The sequence below is a fragment of the Tachysurus fulvidraco genome, chromosome 15, assembly GCF_022655615.1.
Source record: "Tachysurus fulvidraco isolate hzauxx_2018 chromosome 15, HZAU_PFXX_2.0, whole genome shotgun sequence".
NCBI lineage: Eukaryota > Metazoa > Chordata > Actinopteri > Siluriformes > Bagridae > Tachysurus > Tachysurus fulvidraco.
Window position 1 is genome coordinate 13,779,896 of NC_062532.1, and position 19,845 is coordinate 13,799,740.

Genomic DNA, 19,845 nt, shown 5'->3' on the forward strand with positions numbered 1-19,845 from the left:
TATGAAAATACTGAATAGCAGGTTTTTTTTTTTTTTTTTTTTTCCATCAATAGATTTTGTTTTCCTGATGGCATGGGCATATTCCAAGATGACCATGCCAGGATTCATCGTGCAAATTATGAAAGAGTGGTTCAGGGAGCACGAGACACCCTGATTGGCCGCCACAGAGTCCAGACCTTAACGGCATTGTCAATCTTTAGGATAAGCTAGAGAAGACTTTACCCGGCCGAGCTGACATCGACAGTACAAGGTCTCCGTGAGAAATCGACGCAGCTGCGGATGGACTGAAATGTCGTGTTCTTGCATAAGCTTATTGAAAAGATGTCAAGGCGAATATTTGCTGCAATCGAAGCAAACGACTGTCCATTGAAATATTAGTGTTTATAAAGCTTTATTGGCCAGCCAGGGTATATGTAGATTGCACACAGGCAACACGGCACTCCAGGGTCCTCAGCACAATCTTGAGCACTGGTTACTGTCTGTGTGAAGTTTTACATGTCTTCCTGTGGGTTAGACCTACAGTATAAGTTTTCTGGTTTTCTCTCACCTGCCAGAAACATACGAGCGTGTGCACAGGCTACATTAGGTTGCGTCTGGGTTCGAGTGAGTATGCCCACGGTGCCCTGTGACTGACTGGTTCCTCTATAGTTTGTTTAGGCTTCATGCTTCACTTGAATAAATATTGTTGTGGTTCTTTGCCTCCTTCAGGGTCATCAGAGATTCCTCTGAGCCACGCATTTAATTTTGAAACAGGTTTTACACCAGATGCCCTTCATAAGGCTGGGTTGGTCCCCCAATTTTTTGTGTGTGTAGATAGTATAGATAAAGGTTTTCTCAAACTTGCTGACAGTTGATTTGCCTTAAGTAGATCATTTGGAATAAAAGGCAAAGAATGTTACCTTTCAGATTGTGAAATAAGATGACACACTTTACAAATTTGTATTATTTATGCCTCTACACGTCTCCACGTCTTGCATTTCAAATACCCTCGGTTGTGAAACCGTGGTTTAATCGGACAAACATATTCTCATTGGCACATTATTAACTTTAAATGGCTATTCAAATAGCAAAACGTGGATAATCTGCTCATCTCCTAGTATCTCATACACAAGGTGCATTTAGATAGAAGAGCATCGACATAACTGTTAAATCAAGCCGAACACATTTTGCAGCTTCTCTAGGAACATGGTCATTTACATTAAATTTAGCTACTTAAGCCATGATAATGCCGGTTAATGCAAAGTAGGAAGTAAGTAATAAGAGTTAATGCATTTGATCTAACGGCACGATATCAGGCTGATGATGTATCATGCTAATACTTATACTGAAAGTTGCTTAATCATTAACAGGGTGAAAAACGTTTTCTTAAAGCTCCGAGTTATCACATATTCCCGAATGCAGACCATGCGCTTGTGATCCACCCCGTAATCGCGATCCCAGTCCTTAGCGTCGAGCTCGACTCGGCAGTCGTTTCACAAAACAAGCCGCATTACCAGCCTGATCTAGAGATGGGAGCGATGCTCATGCAGCACGTACCACGAATACTACAGAACGAACCAGATTAATAGGAGTTGAAGCCGAACCCAAGGTAAAGGGTGAAAGATTCAATGCATTATGGGTGAAAGCAGCATAAAGCATATTTCCATTTTAAAATTATATACATGAATGGACTACTTAACCAGGGCACCTATTCACTCATGGAATTCTCCAGTCAATGCTTGTAAAGAGTGATTCTCGTGTTACTCCATATCCTCTGCTATCCACAAGGCGATTACGCTCACATCACTGCCTCATGCTGGATTTATTTATTTATTTATTGGATTGGTGCTATTTGATGCAACAACTCTCACAATCGCCTTTTGAATCCCCAGCCCATCTGTCACCAACAACACTGTAGGTTAACCCAAGATCACATTTACCCCATTCTAATGTTTGAAGTGAACATAAACTGCACACTCATGCATCTGGATAATTTCCTTTCCTGCTTGATGATCCCTGCCTTTTGATCCAAACTGAACATAGAAAAAAAGGATCTTTTGTGAAATATATTTGGATTCTGGCCACCTAGCAAGCTTTTCCTCATAGAAAGAGATTCGGGGTGTGTTTTTGTGCACGTGCACATCTATGTGCATGTATGTGTGTGTGCGCATGTCTGATTTATTTTAGCTTGTTAGGATTAAATCATGGTGCTGAGCAGAAGGCCTGGTGAAATACAGTTGCACTACTCTGTGTACCTTCATCCTTATTGCACACAACATGTGCTCTGGGCTTGTTCACGCAGCCCTGCTACATTCCATTAACTCACTGGCATTGCAAAATCACTCATTAAACTCAGGGAAATTGCATCACAGGTGGCCACGGTGGTGCATCACAACTATCTTCTGTCTCATGATGGGATTCTGAGACAAACCGAGGCAGATGGAGAGAGAAATGGGAACCCTCCTGGAGGAAACATCTGAACAGCATGACTGGGATGAAATCCCTACACAACAAAACCTCAAGCAAGTTATCTAAAGCATTTTCATCAGAAGCTCAACGAAAAGGAAATGTTATTTTGACTCTAAATGAGAGGGTGGAAATTTTACAGAGAACATCCTCCTGTGGAGAAAAGCACATGCACTCTCGAGTTTTTTTTTTTTAATTTATTTCTCTATTGGATTTTTGTTCTAAAGCATTACTGCTCTCTTCAGGCCTTGTATTAGAAGCAGATGTAGTGGAATGGACAAACCTGTGAGAGCTTTTGTGCATATATTGTATTTATATTATACAATATAATATATTATACAGTATAATATATTATACAATATATTATATTGTATAATATATTTTCAGCGATGTTACTATTATAAAAACATCCAACCAGTGACCTTGATGAGCAGGTAGTTGTTTATCAAGCTGGTTCTGAAGGAGTTTTATTTTTGCCCAAATGTCTTCGGAACATGTCTGTAGAAATATGGATAGTAGCTCAAATCTGTGGACATGGGGAACTTAACATAGCATTACTGCCACTGTTCAAAAGATTGTGTGTAAATTACAGACATTTATTCTCTATTCAAAATTTCCATATGCAGGAAGACTCAAAATGGACCAAGATTAGTGACCCTTCTAAACTTGACTGAAGAATCATTTGGTAGAAAAAGGTTTTATATGCCATGTCTTGAAATTTCTATTTAAAATAATTGCGCATGTCAAATATTCTACCCCCAACTGCCTAGCTGTTTGGAAGTGTTGAATAAATGCAGTATTATTCCCCCCCCTGACCAATCAACCAACTGTTTGGAAATGTGCCCTAAAATGAAGCACTTCCTGTGAGCATCTTGTAATCTGCTGTTGGTTTTGTGTATCGAGGTCAGTTGAGCTTACAATATTGATCCTTTGTTTTATTCTCCACATTTTGCCAATGCTTTCTAAACTTATCATCCCCAAAAATGTCCCAAACCCTCTGCAAAACAAGGGAGTGGATCACCGATGCTTTGAGGCTGGTCCAGCATCTCCTCTAGAGCGGATAGCGTCATGATTTCTACAAGTACATTTCATCTCAAATGAAGGTGTGAACATATGCATTCTACATGGGATAGATGAACATATGCATTCTCTAAAATTAAGCATAGACTATTAACATCTGGCAGCTTGTGTTGCGGTCAGATGAGGATTAAATGAAAGTAATTAGCCATGAACCATGAACCATCAGCATATTCGATGCAGACAAGAACAAACCCCCAACCCCTTTTAAATGGTGGAGAATCTTCGATGCTGCGGGACTGTTTTGGTCTGACGGCTCTTTCGAAGAGACATTAATGCTATGTAGCAGAATATTCCAGTCCTAATGCAAGTCTTAGCCATGCAATCAAATCACATAGAAATTTTGGGACAGGGATTCGCACCTTGAAAATCCCTGGACCGAATCCAGAAGAAGCGTCCACATATTTTATCACCGTGAAAGCACTCCGTCTATAAAGAGCTTTAGGTTTTAAGGATGCCTGTTTGAATAGACATGGAAGAGATGATGCTGTATTTTATCCAGTAAATATTGCTAATTGTGACAGGAACACAAAGCTCACTTTGTTAGGAAGACCTGCACATTCATGCCGTTATCTAACCAGCCAATCATGTCGCAGCAGCGCTGTGCAGATACGATGCAGATAAATATCAACAGCATCACTTCAACAGTTCACGTTCGATTAACATCAAACATCAGAATACAGAAAACGTGTGAGCTCTGTGACTTTGATTGTAGCATGGATGTTGGGAACAGAAGGGCTGGTTTGAGTGTTTCAGAAAACTGCTGATCTGGGATTTTCACACAGCAATCTCTAGAGTTTACACAACATGGTGCAAAAAAAAAAGAAAAAACACTGAGAGCTTCAGATCTTGGTTTTATCTACCAGAAGGGGTGTACTACTGTATTTTTCCATGTATAAGAAGAGACTTTTGTCTAAAATCGTAGACACAGAATCGTAGATGACCTTCAAAAATTGAAGGTCGTCTAATAAGAAGTAAGCCGAGAAGAGAACCACGTGTTCGCGAATCTGTCAGTTACTTGTCTCTGACATGCTTTCTTTAGTTACTGGACTCCAATAACGAGCGAATCTGTCTATAACTTGTCTCTGCAAACAGGCTTCCTCCAATCATGAGCCTTATGTAACTGACGTCAGCTGATGCTGCACAATCCACTTGGAACACATCCAATTGGAGGTGGAGAGAGTGTAGCCAGTGAGCAGATGCAACAGGGACCGGTAATGTCGGAGCGTTCTGAGCCCATAAAAATGTCGGAAAATAAATAAGTTTTATGTTTCAAATGTTTTTTTTTTGTTTGTTTTTTTTTGGGTTGGAAAAGTGTTGATGGCCTTGTACATGGGGTGTTTTATACACAAACACCCATACAATGAGATTTTAGGTAGATAGAATAGAACATAAGAACACTGGATATCTGCATAACTGAGCAAGTGTTCAGGTACGAGTTCCCGTTAGAGTCCGTGTCAGTGTTTGCCGTAAACAGGGATAGTTATAGTTAGTGTTTATAAACCCTGCTCATAATTTTCTAATTTATAATATCACAATAAAATTTTCCAGAACTGCTTAATGAAAGAAAGAAAAAACAAAATAGGAAATAAATCAATAAAAATCAAATTACCATTAACAGCATTTTTTTTTTAAAGTCTTAACCATTTTCAAGTTTTAACCATATAGAGATTTTTTTCTCTCTCACTGTAATGAAAACATCCTCCACAAACCTCTACATAAAGTAAAGCAGTATGAGATGACGTTTCGAGAGTTCATAACACGTGCGCAGATCCTTCCAGACGAACGTATTTCGGCTCATCTCACGTATCATTAGAGAGAAAAAGACTTCTCTTTCGCTGCTGTTTTGAGAGATAAGCGAACCGGCGTATTCCGCTGTGAAAACGAGGAGCTCTTACTACAAAATGTGGAACAATTAGTGAGCTCATTTTCTTATAATGCAGTTTAACACTTTAATGTTTCATTTAACTGCACCATAATGACAGTCGGAGTTACGCTGGATATAACCTCAACCCCAGATGAAGATTTCTGTCTAAATTCTTTCACGTTACTGAAGTGTCACTTTGTGCTGTAGTTCACAGTTCGGATCGTGCAGCACACAACAGGGAACAAGAAACCAGGACCGGTAATTAATCAGCCTTACAGTGGAAAAGAGGTTCTGTGTCTTACTCATTTACCATGGTACAGTCCAAGTGTGATTCTGGAGAGCTTTAATACAGCACCTTTTGCTTATTTCACTTTAACACACCTGTTCCAGCTTATCAGTTAATAACTAGGTTTAGTGGAGTGTGTTAGAGCGAGGAAATCACCAACCTGCGTGATACAGGACTGCAGCTGAGCACACGCTGTTCTTTATCTGCTGTGACTTGTTAAAATGCAAAAACAAAACAAAAAACACACAGCTTGGGCTTTATGGTTTTTTTTGTTTTTTTTTTACGTGCATACTTGCAGCTTCCCGTATTTTTCCTTGGCTCGTTTTCTCAGCTTTCCTGCCATGTCACTGAAGTAGAAATGGTGTGTATGCCCCCCCCCCCCCCCCCCCCAGCACGAGTCAGGAATAACCCAGCTCTGCTGAAGTGCCTGCCGGCCGCGAGTTCCAATTAACTCCTGCAATTAGCCTGGCAGATGTAGCACAAGAGGACTGGGATGGATGATAAATTTAGCCACGCTGACAAAATACGGGGAATAAAACCTGCTCGCACCTCCTCCCCTAAGCTCGCTTTGACTTCTAGCACATTTGATTCATAATCTCATAGCATTCATATTACACCTGTCAACATTTTTTTGAAATCCATGCTGATGCCAGCAAATGTTCTGGGTGAGATAATGATGCGCTTTGTTAAAGAGCGCGAGTGTGTGTTTGCTCATGTAGTTCAGCGGGGAGCAGAGCGCGGAGCGGCTGCCGTCCCCCTCACTGTTCTAACCGAAGCCCAGTGTGTTTATATGAGCATGTAACAGGAGTACTGCCATGGAGTCTGCTGGCTGTTATGTAAACCTCCCACCTTCTCTCTCTCTCTCTCTCTCTCTCTCTCTCTCCTCTCCCTCTCTCTCTCTCTCTCTCTCTCTCTCTTCTTCCACCACTTATAAAGCTTTTTAAAACTCTCGCATTTTGCATGCACCTTGCTTCAAGTGGGAAGGATGGAGAGAGAAGCTTTCGCAACAAACCTAAGCAAGAGGAAGAAGAGGGAGAAAAAGACCTTCAAGTTCCCGACGCCTCTCTGCAGACACAGACGGGTCTTTCAACCGACTGGGAGATTTATCGAAGTGTTACTTATCTCTGTTTTGACTGGCACACGCTTTCCTTCTCTGCACATATACTGCCTTTACATCGATATCAGGCTGAGCTAATGAGGAACGTGTAATGGCTCGTACATCAACACCCATCAAGTCCCAATAATTATAATAATAATAATAATCCAGCATGTGGTATTCCAAAGGTAATGCTGCTAGCCCATGCCCCCAAAAAATTCATGTTGAACCTCTTTAAAAATATGTAACCACCATGTTCTTTGTGCCTTTTACGCAATATTCTCGACAACTGTCATGGTCTCATTAATATTCAGACTGAACCTGAGCTACGCAGCGGGATTTCTCATTTTTTAAAAATTTTCTCCACTGTTCTCGAGAACTGTCCGAGGTTTCATTAGTATTCCATCTTCTCACCGTGACTTTATCAGAGCGTTCGATAAAGCCATCCATCGTCCAACGTGTGTTTACGCTCAGCCCGATAGTTTTACTGAAAGCTGAATTAGAAATGAGTTTGCACTTCTTAAACTTTCCCACTATTTCTACATACCTGCATGTTCCTGCCTCTGAAATGATGATAATCTGGCATAAATGCCGGCTAATTAAGATATCGGGTGTCGATGGATTCCGAGCGAGAAGCTACAGTCGGAGCATGTACGGTAGGAGGCGTCACAGCACGACGACGTGCGTTACGTTTAAACATACAACAGTCTACTTACCCAATGGAAATTCAGCCAGTTTTGTGAAATGCACAAAAGAGTGGGGTTTGTCGTTTTCTGTCTGTAAAAATCGCCTATGCTGAGCTGCTACAAAAACGAAGCGAGACCGTTGATGGACAATTTTGTGGCCTGGACATGAAATCAGCTTCCATCCTCACTCATCGCTCAAAAAATGCGTTACTTAAAATCATTACGTCGCCATCACAATACGCCACAAAATGGATAGTTAGAAGTTATTTCTTGGGCAGTTTCCTCTAACTGTGTCTTATAATGTTGAGAACAGTATTTCTGATACTGATGGAGAAGCAATAATGTTAAAGGGTAAATAACTGATGCAATTTTCTGCTGTGCAGAGATATTTCTAAACACGTTCCGTTCTATTCATATTTGTACTTGCATAAGATTTGACCCAGTTTCACTTGTCCAGTTGCCACTATAGCTTCAGATTGTTCTTCCTGGCTAACAGGAGAGGGAAATAGCATATTCTTCTGCTGTTGTAGCTCCTCAAGATTCGATGTGTTTAAATGCATTTTGGGATGCATTTATTCTTCCTGTGGTTATAAAAAGCGATTGAGTTACCATAGCCTTCCTAGCAGCTAAGTCAAGTCTGAGGGGCTTTTTCCACCTGGTCACTTCATGCGTTTTCTGTGATCCGATAAAAGACCAGATCCGATAAAAGACTCGTAAAAAGACCAGGTGTAAATGCCCTCTGAAACGGTTTCGAGATGGATATAAATCCGATCGCTCAAACCACTTCAGGAGGTGGTCTGGGACGTGTTTCAGATGAAACTGGACAGGTGTAAATGCATGTGGTTTTTCAAGCCACATATATCAATGTGTATGTATACTCCTCCCAAACGGAAGTATTTCACTCGCAGGTGACTCGCGAGTCGTGCATCGCGCCAGAAACAAACGTTTTCCCACCAGCGCTGGCTCCCAACTTTCACCCAGGTGTCTGGTTGGGTCTTAAAATGTAATGGAAATGAGGTAAAATATATTTGCATGTTGGGCGGGAGTAGAAAGATCGGATTGATATCCGATTTGCCAAGACACATTTGTGGCCTTGTATGTGGAAAAACCTGGTAGATCATCAGTTTCTGAAATACTGAATGAAATTCTTGAGTTAAGTTGTGTTCTACCTCACGCTTCATTTTGTAATGCTGATCGTATCCACCGAACACTTTCAGAAGAAGCAACCTTTATTTATTTGTCACATACACATCACAGCACAGTGTGAGATTTTTCACGTATCCCAACTTTTTTGGAAGTTGTGGTCAAAGTGCAGGGTCAGCTATGTTCCTGGGGCAGAGAGGGTTAAGGAGCCAACAGTGGCAGCTTAGCAGTGTTGGGGCTTGAAGGCTGATTCTTCCGATCAACAACCCAGAGAATCATTTGAACCACTGCTGCCCAATTCATTTTAATAACAGCTTTTCTGGACATGACACCATGGCAACAGTTGTGGGGAAAAAATCCACTCTAAACATAGCCACTCCTGTATAACACTAGAAATCATCTTTCAAAGGTAAAAAAAAAATGTATTCAGTTGTGTCTCCTCTGCATTGCGTGAGCGCTGAGCCTGGGTGTGAACGGCCGTGTGAGAAGGTCATTCGAGACGAGCGTCTTTTATCCAGCATCCTTTTCTCCATCGCTCTTCCACCCTGTTTAAGCGCTCTCCTCAGTGTGCCGATTTGCTGAGCCATTCCAGGCTTCTCTGTCCCCGTCAGGGCCAGACCCACTTTCCAAGCTGTGCAGAAACTTCAAGGTGACCTTGCTCTCTAGTCCATTAGTGCAAAGAGAAATGAACCTGCTTTCATGCCTGCAGTAGCTCTGCTCCACCCCTTCATCTACAGGCCCCCATGTTTGTGATTACGCCCCCTTTAACGAAACCTGCGTTGTAAAAAAAAAAAATTAAAATAAACTAGCAGCACAGAGTAGTCTAGCGTCTATAAATACCTGACCCAAATCAGCCAACTCCATTCGGCTCCAAATCTATCTTCCACTCGCCACATCCAATATGGGTTCTGACCTGCTATTTTTCAACCCATCGACTAATGATGCAGCTAGTGCTCAGGTTTGCAATCTATTTCTGTTCCCTTTTGGCACTCTGCACGCCTGCATTCACAAAATCAGTGTTGCACAAAATTCTCAGCTCAGGTTTCCACATTTTTAACCATCCTATCGGAAAGCCACGTTACGAGTTGGGGTGGGAATCTCTAAGGAACTCGTGGGTTGATAGTTTGATTTTGATTCTGGGCATTTGGTAATCGATCCTATATACAGCTCACTTTTCAGTTTTTAAAGCCTACATTCAGATCTTTTTCTCACGTAGTATAAAAACTTGCTGCTATCAAAACATCCATCATGAAAAATAATGTTTTTATTCCTTGTTCAGTTATTCAACATCACTTACAACGGAGAGAGAGACTCGGGCACACACACACACACACACACACACACACTGTGTAGCTCCTGTTCTACATTACTGAAGGAATGGTAGTGAAAAACCTTTTTTTAATGGTATCCTACATTCTCATACTTCTGATTCTGTTATGTTAGGAATGTTTTGCATGTATGCATCTGGACAGACTGTGCTGTATTCACCATGTGTCCAGTATCATCATTGGAAGATCACTTACAGCCCAATACATTGACATGCTTTTCTAAACGTGGAACAAGGCAAATAGAGCATTCACTCTGAATGCACTTAGCTGCCCAGTGACACAGCACGTGCAGCGGCTTAGATCGATGTGGTCAGCTCATAACGTGTCTCGGTGGAAGCAAACTTTAGTCTTCATCCTAGTAAGTTGGTAGCTGTTGGCCGTTCATAGCAGTTAGCAAGTCCAAATTGGGGGGAATGAGATGGATGTTATTTTTTTAATGTAAGTCTTACCAAAATCTCCATGAGGTCACTTGATTTAAAAAAAACAAAACACACACACACACACACAAAACAGTCACCCAGTGAGCTGTCCTTCATCTCACGCCAGCAAAATGAGGACTTGAGCCTCGGCAATGACAAGCGATTTTTGGAGCGTCGTTCCATTTGGATGATACAGAGAAGGAATAAAAGATGTACTGACTAATACAGAGGAATTGATCCAGTCATTGTGAAAGTTCTGACACAAAGCCTGGGAATAGGAGCAAGAGGGATGAGCAGAGCATGGCGCTGTACTCTCAGCTGGGGGGAGTTGGTTAACCCTGTGGCTCTGCTGGCACTGCTGTCGCTCTAATTGGAGAAAGGCCTGAAGGGAAGGGGACGGAGCTGGGAGCGTTATGGCAGGTGCCTGCACAGCTGAGCTTCACTTCTACACTCATGCAAAGGGATGTGTTTATTTTAGTCACTTTTAGAATGGTGCTAGAGATTTTTCTTTTTTTTTTTTTCTTTTGTCTTTTCCACCTCACCTCGTGTCCTGTTCTCTCTCTCTCAAAAAAAAACACAACACCTTACTCAAAGCTCAGAAAATTGAATCAAAGCCATCTAAAGGTTTCTCTGCCTTCCCACCCCCACAGTCAGCGACTGGTTGCCTCCTTTAGGAACAGACATGCATAAATGCACACGATACATACCGCAGCAGTGCACAGTGGGGTTGTGGTGTAATGGGATGTGTAATGGGGAGGAACATGAGCAGATCCTGTTCATCACAACATTGTGTTTGTTCCCAAATCTCCCCTTTCATCAGTGGATCATTTCACCCCTGATAGTGTTTCTAACATCATCTGCTTTAATCCTAAAGACCATTATGCTCATTCCAACCAAATCGTAGCGTTGTTTGACTTTACAGTACACAAAGGTAAGAATAATGATCAATGGATTTGTTAGTCTGGTTTCCTTCAAAGCTTCTTCCTCTTGTCTCAGGGAGCCTTTTACTTGTCGCTGTTGCCTCTGACTCGCTCAATCTAAATATATATCTACATTCGGATTTAGATTCTGGAAAGCTGTTCTGTGAAGGTGTGCATTGTCAAAGTCATTACGTGTGGAATTGAATTGAAGCTGCAGAGTAAATATATAGCGAGCTGTATATTAGAGATATATAGTTGCTTATTTTGCTTTCTTTTATTAGTCCTGCATTCTGCTTACATCCCAGCAATGTCTGCTTCATTGCAACAATTCTTCTGACACAGAGGATGTATCTGGTAAAGCCGTCCTAACGAAAATGACAAAATCTAAATGCGTCTAAATTCTTTGCAGACAGTACGTACGTCTGCACGGGTACCTCCGAAGACATGCTGGTTAAGTCAGGAATAATTTTTTGTGTGTGTTCATTCTGATGCTGCTGTTACCATTATTGATGAGGAAATCTCTTCTCCCTTTGCTTTTCAGACCATCATGGAGCAGTTCAACCCCTGCTTGCGGAACTTTGTTGCCATGGGGAAGAACTACGAGAAATCTCTCTCCAGTAAGTACGGCACCGTTTTCTCCCATCCTGTCCTCGTTTAGACGCTCCTTCTGGGCAGCCAGCCAGCGCCTCCCGCCTCTCACCTCCTGTTCGTGCCACTTCTTTTAAAGACCATCATGACAACAACGGCATTCAATTTATCATCCTGCCACTCGCAACGTCCGTAATCAGCCTTATCAGCTCCAGCCCAGCTATTGGTACCTTCAGCAAACCCCCAGTAGTTTAATGAGACCCAAACAAATACTGTAGAGGCCCTTCAGATTGAAAATGATGTATACTACATGTCTTAGAAGGTGATATTTCATCAATAGAGGCATGGTAATGGAGCTGAGAGGACCTTTTGTATCGGATGAAGGTTTAAGATCCAGATAATCTACATTTCCATTCAGGCTCATTAACGTCTCCTAATCTCTGCTATAAAGGCAAGCAGCTCTCTGTACAATAGCTTTAAGAATGATAAGTAGACCCGTATTGAAGTAATGCTGTAGTTCCATAAGGTGCTTTTAAAAATGACATTTACTCTAGTGAGAAATAATCTCGTATGCTATTGTGCAAGGGCTTTCTCTAACATGAGAGAGTGATGTTTTTCTGAATGATCTTTAATGATGGCAAAAGTTAATGATGTAAGGTATTGTGGAGATCACAGATGCTCTTACAAGGTTTTCTTTTTTAATTAAAAAAAAAAACAACAAATAAAAAAAAAAATTCATTACAAACTGTCTGGCCAAATTTTTAAATTGTAAATAAATAAATAAATCCTTTTGTTTAAATATACATTTAAATACAGTATAAATATTATTTATTTTTTAAGTAAAAATAATAATTTTAAAAGATAGTGTTTAACCTTTTTTTGTAGATATTATATAAATTATTTTCAAACAGATTTTTATTTTATTTATATATATATATATATATATTTTTTTAAAATTTTGTTTCCCCCCCTATTTATTTATTTGTTTGTTTGTTTGTTTGTTTGTTTATTTATTACCAAAATGCAACATTACTCTAGAGCCTTGTACTGTGTTCTGCCACAAATTTTACGGGCAGAATTACTACTCAGTCCAACGAAGAACGAGGCATGTTATCGATAGTTATCACAGATTATCGTTATAAGGTCTCTAAATACCGTGAAGATACTATTCTGCAAAAACCCTTGGATGATCTGCAGTAGAGTCTGTAACGGTTCAGAGGGAAGCCACTGCTGCAGATCAGACATCGTTCCCTTACAGGAAGATAAATAAGGAATAAAATACAACAAACTGCTAACAGTATGTCCTGAAGTAGTAGTGTCGTTACTATTTTTATTTTTTTTGTTGCTATAACCAGTCGCTAAATCAGACGCATCCTTTAACAACAGTTTTTTCTCCTTATTAAAATTAAGACATAAGACATAACAAATGTGCAGCTTGAAGACTTTTTGTGTGTTTAAATAGCGACTCTTTATTATCCAGATTCTGTTACTTAGAGCATCTTACTGTAGAAATGATAAAATATTGGAACGAGTACATTAATATGTAAAGAGTCACCTACACAGTCTTACAGAGAAGAATACATCTCTCTAAAGTGCTCTAGGGGGGCATTAGCGCTACTCAGCTGGCTGCTTCGTGAAAGCCATACTGTGAGACTGAGGATAAGTGAACACACTTTATTACATTTGACACCCAGCACCACGGACTCGAGCAGTCAGCAGACGTGGAAAGCTCAAGGTCATGTCAGGTTATCATTTAAGAAAACCGTCCGGTTCATACACCCAGGCTTTAAAAGAGCAATTGAAACTAATTGATAGTCAGGCTTGATGTCAGGCCACTCTAAGGCTGAGGGCTAAAGGCTGAAAGAAGATTACTCCTGATCATCTATCCACTGTCAGCTAATCACCACTCGGTATGTGTTGTTGATTTTGGAGCCTGTAGCAGCAGGAGGTGCTGGTAGCCAAGAGGTGCTCCACTTGTGTGTTTGGGAAAGAAATGAGGAGTATTTGTAGAGACTGTCCTGCTAAACGATGGGCTGCTTTAGATTAAGATTTAATTAGTGCAGCATATGAACATGTGGCTCTCTCCAGCTGCTATCGCCGATTCAGGGAGCGTCTTCCAGAGCACGACACGCAGCTATCCGCAGGCGCTGGTCCCATCTGTCGAGAAGCATTTCAGCATAACTCTCTACCAAATGAGTTGTGAACAAACACACACGCGTACACCTACACTCACACAGGCAGAAAGAACAATGGTGCCTGCCCTACTTTTGATATAGACAGAGGCACAGATGTCCAGGCTGATCAGAGAGCCGCTGTAGTCGTCTAGCCGTTGTGGAACGTGAGCGTCTGCGTCTCATTGTGAACCGATACAATGCATGCAAATTACAATTCTACTGACTTGAAAGTACAGGGAGGAGGAAGAGGAGCGGAGTGACTTCAGAGGCAGGAAAAGGCTTTCTATGTTGTGAACAATGTGGTGTACAGTAGGAACCGCACACACATCAGTATCAGTCAGCCAGTAGGACTCTCAAGATAGCACCGGGGGGGGGTATTTGTGTCATGTCTGCATTCTGCAGGCATGTGTTTTGAGGGTACCTGTTTGTGGTCTTTGATAATGTATGTCTGTGTGATTTCTACATTTGTCTGATTTGTGTGTGTGTGTGTGTGTGTGTGTGTGTGTGTGTGTGTAATCTGTACAGTCATTAAATGTCCTTGGTTTAAAAGCTGTGCTGAGTCCTGTGCTTGTCCTGTGCAGTGCCAGGGCTGAGCATCAGCTCCAGCAGGGTAATGAAGAACCATAATGTGTTTACATCAGCAGTGCTTTCACACAATCAGCAGGAAGTGGAATAATGAATAAACTTGATTTTTAGTGTGTTATTTCTGACCTTGTTACCCTGCTCTAACCATGACTCTGGGTTTTTTCCCCCAGCTGTGACATTTGCAGCCAAGGGCTACTTTGATGCACTGGTGAGGATGGGCGAGCTGGCCAGTGAGAGCCAGGGATCCAAAGACCTCGGTAAGTCTGTTTGTCTCTCCTGTCTCAATGGACCATAAGCCTGAAAACACACAACGAGAGAAACCAAAGCATGGTGTGAAATAACTGTTTATGTTTAGGCAGAAATGTCAGGTCTGTTGGGAACGAACTTTGCTCTTTGGAAAATGTTTTTGTAAGCTGATATTTGTGCCTTCGACAGTGGTTGTGGGGTTGGAGGTGACAGGGTTGATGCAAATGGCTAGAAAAATCCTGATGCTCTATCGGAATTCACGCAGCGGTAATTGGTTTAAAAAGAGAAATGCAGTAAAATGTCTTTATTTCCTACAGAAAAGTCTTTCCGATACTTGATGGTTTTGCTTTGGTTCTGTTTAGCTTGTGTTCAGCAATGTTCCTCGTACCCTGTTTGCTTGTCAAGTCTTCAACCATCATTTAATATTCAGAGCCTGACCCACTCGCCCACTAATTGAACATTTAGAGATTTGAGTGAACTTTCTCATTTCCTGGCTGTCACTGAGCGTGAGCGAGCTCCTGATTTGAGAGTTTGGACTCATCAAGGCTTCTTTTCATATAAGAAAACCACATCTGCACAATTGGGTCTCTGGTGAGACCTTGTCAAACTGGCAGTCGGTGATTTTCAGCTTTAAAATGCCTCTCATGGGCAAATATTCAAACTCTATTCCGGTTTTTCATTTCAGCTCAGAAAAGGCAATTAGCACTTTTTGTTCCCCCCCCCCCCCCCCCCTCTCCCTCTCTCTTACACTTTACTTTCCATTTTTTTGCTCCTTTTCTTTCTTCCTTGTGCACCAAGCTCAGTCTGGACCTGAGTGACTCAACACCCATCACATTGTACAATTCATGTTTGCTCACATTTCAGGTCCCAGTGATGTTGAATTTCTTTTCCCTGTGTAATTATTCTCTACCACAGCCTGGTTTAGAGGTATGACTGAGCGCTGAAGCCCCACTGAGCTTGTGACTAGCCTCTTTAAGCTGTGTGTACCAGCCTGTTCCCAAAGTTCTCTTGTGCAATGACTCATTATTGTCTGATGAAGACATCTGCGTGTGTGGGCATGTGGGTGTGTGTGTACACACAACACACATTATTTAATGTGGGGTAGGAACCACTTATAAAGCACATCTGAAAAACATGGAACGAGGAGTTGTGCCTTAAGGGAAATTCATATTAGATTTAGCGTGCGTGCATGCGTGCGTGAACGCGCTGTGTGTGTGTGCAAGCGTGTGTGCACTAGTGTGCGTGTGTGGCATAATGACAGTGATGTTTATTCACGAGTGGTCCACACCCTGGATTTAAAACTTTCCTGACCAGCTCCTGTCCTTGAACCCTGACAACACACAAACACATCTATACTATAAACACACAGACATTTTGAAATATATAATTAACGTTTGATATATAGGGTTCATTTTATTCTTAAGTGAGTAACTCTGTAAGCTTCAGAAATGTACTTTATCTTTGCTGCATCACATTCTTTTTGCAGTGAGGCAACTTTGTGCATGCTTACAGCAGATGTTACTTTAAGGTCGACTCTACCTGCAACAGATGATTGATTTATTTATTTCTAATAAACCGACCAACGATTCAGTGAAGAAATCGTCCTTGGCCACACACACAAAGCATTTTCCCTCCAGGCTGCCAGTATAAAATCTAAATCTGAAATGTTGCCTAGCTTGTTCCTAGGAACATGTGGCTATTTCAGCTTACAAGGACATGTCAAGTCTGAGAGAAGATGTTACGTTATCTTGAGGTTGTTTCTATACTAGCTTGTCTCTTATTTAGCAGGCAGGTATCTTGCTAACATTATTCAGCAGTGAAAGCTGTACCTTCTGTTCTGGTGTAATGTGTGTACATTTGAATAATTGTAGTCTTTATGGTTAGTTTGAACAGTGTTGATGTCGTCGTCGTCATCATAGCTGCTTGTTTCGAAAATGAAATCTGTTCCTCAGGCCTGGTCACAATTTCACTGGCGATTTTGTTTTTGGAATAATTGTCTTTATTGATTGAACTGTGTTTTGTCTGTGGTATGTTGGTAAGAAAAGAACTGCAGTGAAAGTTTTTGCTTGACATGTATTAGTTAGCCCAGACTCCCAAAAGCTTTTTATGTACGGTGTGTGCTTTACACAGTGTAAGTGTAAGGCCAATAGAACGGAGACCTCCAACTTGCGTCTCTATCTTTTCTGCACTGTTTGTCTGGGGGTGGGGTGTTGGGGTGGGGTGTGTGTGTCTCGTGTGAGTTTCCTTCAAGGATTTCCCGATGCCCCGTTCAGGGTGTCCTCTACCTTGTACCCCTGTGACTGACCCCAGGTACTACAGAGAATGGCTGAATGTAAAAACTAGTTTTGGGAGCTCTACTATATGTCCAAGCTTCGGGTTAGTGGTATTGGCAAACTGGGCACAACTTTCCTCACTCCCTCATGTCCTATGAGTTTTTGCGTCATTTGCTCGGTCATCACCGACGGTCTCTCTCTACCTCTGTAGATCCCCAGCTCGTGCTGAAACAATTCATTTCAACTCTTTGTAACATTGCTGCAGGTCTGAGCACTCAGTCACTCTTACTCGGGTATTTATAAATACCTTTGTTCAACTTTCACACACCATACGTACCCTGATGTACACACATTTGCTCTGCCACACACACTTCACATCACTGGTTATCAGGGAAGCCACTCAGTGCCACTGACTGCATGGCCGCTGGCCTTCAGAAAGAGCACTAGCTTATGGTTTGTTGTTAAATTGCACGCTTTTGTCTCTTTTGTTGATGCTGTCATATAGAGCTGCATGTTTCCATCAGCCTTGGCAGTGTGCAGACAGTCTTACGTGTGTGTGTTATGCACTCAGTGAGAAAGCCACAGGGGTTCAGTTGGAGCCCAACTGTAAATGCTTTCCACCTACACATGATGCTTTTGCCTCTCTCTCTCTCTCCTCTCTCTCTCTCTCTCTCACTATTTCTCTATTTTGTTCGCTCTTTATTAATTCCTGAAGCCTTCTTTCTTTCTTTACAAGTGCACTCAGTCACATAGATGCTTGTACAAGCATTGTGCGTTCGGAAAACGTCCTTGGGTGCAAGCGCTCTTCATTCTAAACCGAAACGGACGAGTTTTGTGTTTACGTGTTTTGCTCTCTTGCTCTATTCCTCCCCAACTCCCACACACACCCCCACACACTGTGCTGTTTAGGATAATGATCGCTCTGTCAATGTCCCACCCACTCAAACCATCCAGGCTCCTTCTGTCTGTCTGTCTGTCTGTCTGTCTGTCTGTCTCTCTCGCTCGCTCTCTCTCTCTCTCTCTCTCTCTTTCTCTGTGTGTCTGAGTTTACGTCTTACATCATTCTGGCACAGTGTGGACAGTAATTGGACCACTGATAGGTAACGTATCATAGCTCACTGTTCCCTCTCTCTGCCTGCTACTATACATCTAACAAGGTTGTAACGATGTTCTGCTTGTCTATCCATCATCGTGTCACTCGACAATCCTGGCCTTGCGTCCAGTTTGAATTATAGCCAGTGCATTATTTACATGAAGTCGAGCTTTACATTCCTATTTTTATTATTAGGATATTGTATCATGAAGGGAATTTTTGGAATTCTGGATACAGCAGAAGACACAGGAGTGAGGACGATGACTGCACAGTTGATCTGACATCCTTGTTAGACAAGTTAGTAGACACAAAATGCATAACATGAGCAGCAAGAACAGAAGTCCCTCACCAATAACTACTGAACTTTAAGATGTAATGCTAGCTTCATTAGATTAGTGAATGAAGCTAATTGTACTTCTGTACACTCACCGGAGGCAACAGACCAGAGGCAATCTTTGCTCCTTCCTTCCATGCTTTTAGTTTCTTATTCAATTTTTAAACAGTAAATGAGAGTGCATGAAGGAGCCACAAGTTTTGCCCACATGTCCAACAATATTTACACTGAATTCCTGGAGACTAAAATTCAGAATAGAGCTAAATTTTGCATATTTTTTTATTAAATATCATTTTAAGTTCAAGTGTTCACCGATATCCATTGATACCCATCAGTAATCATCAGTGTCCATTGAAACCTATCGGTATCTATTGATACCCATCAGTATCCACCGATATCCATTGATACCAACGATATCCAGCGATACTCTTGGATACCCATCGGTAACCTTCGATATACCCATCAGTATCCATCTATACCCATCGGTATCCATCGATAATCTTCAATACCCATTGATAACCTTCAATACCCATCATTACCCATGAGGTAAGGTGTAGTTTACATGATGAGCGACATTTTTCTGGAGTGTAGCATCTCTCTGCTTGCACATTTAATAATCATACCTAATTGTATACCTTCACATGGAGTTTGCTGTGGTAACATCATCTGCTGTGTTCCTAAACTGAAAACAAAACACAGGATCGATTCTGGAGCAAGAACTGGGACAACCCTTCTCAAATACAGGACCGGTGTAGGAAATATGGGACAACATTGTCACCACATTCATTCCTCCAGTCAATCTAGCAGTTTCTTCATAAACACTGATGAATTTGGAGACGACACTGGCTTTCTGCTGTTTGAATCGTCTGAAAGCGGAGAGGAACCCACGTGCGGTTACCATGAGAACAAAGCTGCTCAGAACGAGACTCTGTCTCGCGCTCATTAAAGTCAGATTTGCTACTTGTTTTTGATGTCAGCCGTCTGTTTGATACGGCACATAAAGCAATTTTGCCTCATGTCCACTTCTGTTAAACATCTTTACGTCCACTCAAGAGGAAACGGGATGGCCTGGATTTTTTTTTTTGAGAGACAGAGACAGAGAGAGAGACAGAGAGAGAGAGAGAGAGACAGAGACTGTTTCACCAACATCTCGCTCTGGGGAAAAGTCAACACTAAAATTAAAAATGTTCCAAAATTTTCTTCCTTGCAAACACGTGACGTATGAACATGAGTAAGAGGATATTAGGAATTAAACATGACTAGGTAGTGTGATACACAGCAGCAT

General features: G+C 41.6%; 1 protein-coding gene across 9 annotated transcripts in view; it reads left to right on the forward strand.

Moving 5' to 3' along the window:
• Positions 1-19,845, forward strand: part of baiap2a (BAR/IMD domain containing adaptor protein 2a) — a 63,917-nt gene that overhangs the window by 12,684 nt on the left and 31,388 nt on the right. For all 9 annotated transcript variants that reach the window (XM_027141416.2, XM_027141422.2, XM_027141418.2 and 6 more), the window contains exons 2-3: positions 11,809-11,884; positions 14,785-14,871. In XM_027141416.2, coding sequence (XP_026997217.1) covers positions 11,809-11,884; positions 14,785-14,871 — 163 coding nt within the window. The remainder of the gene's footprint in view (positions 1-11,808; positions 11,885-14,784; positions 14,872-19,845) is intronic.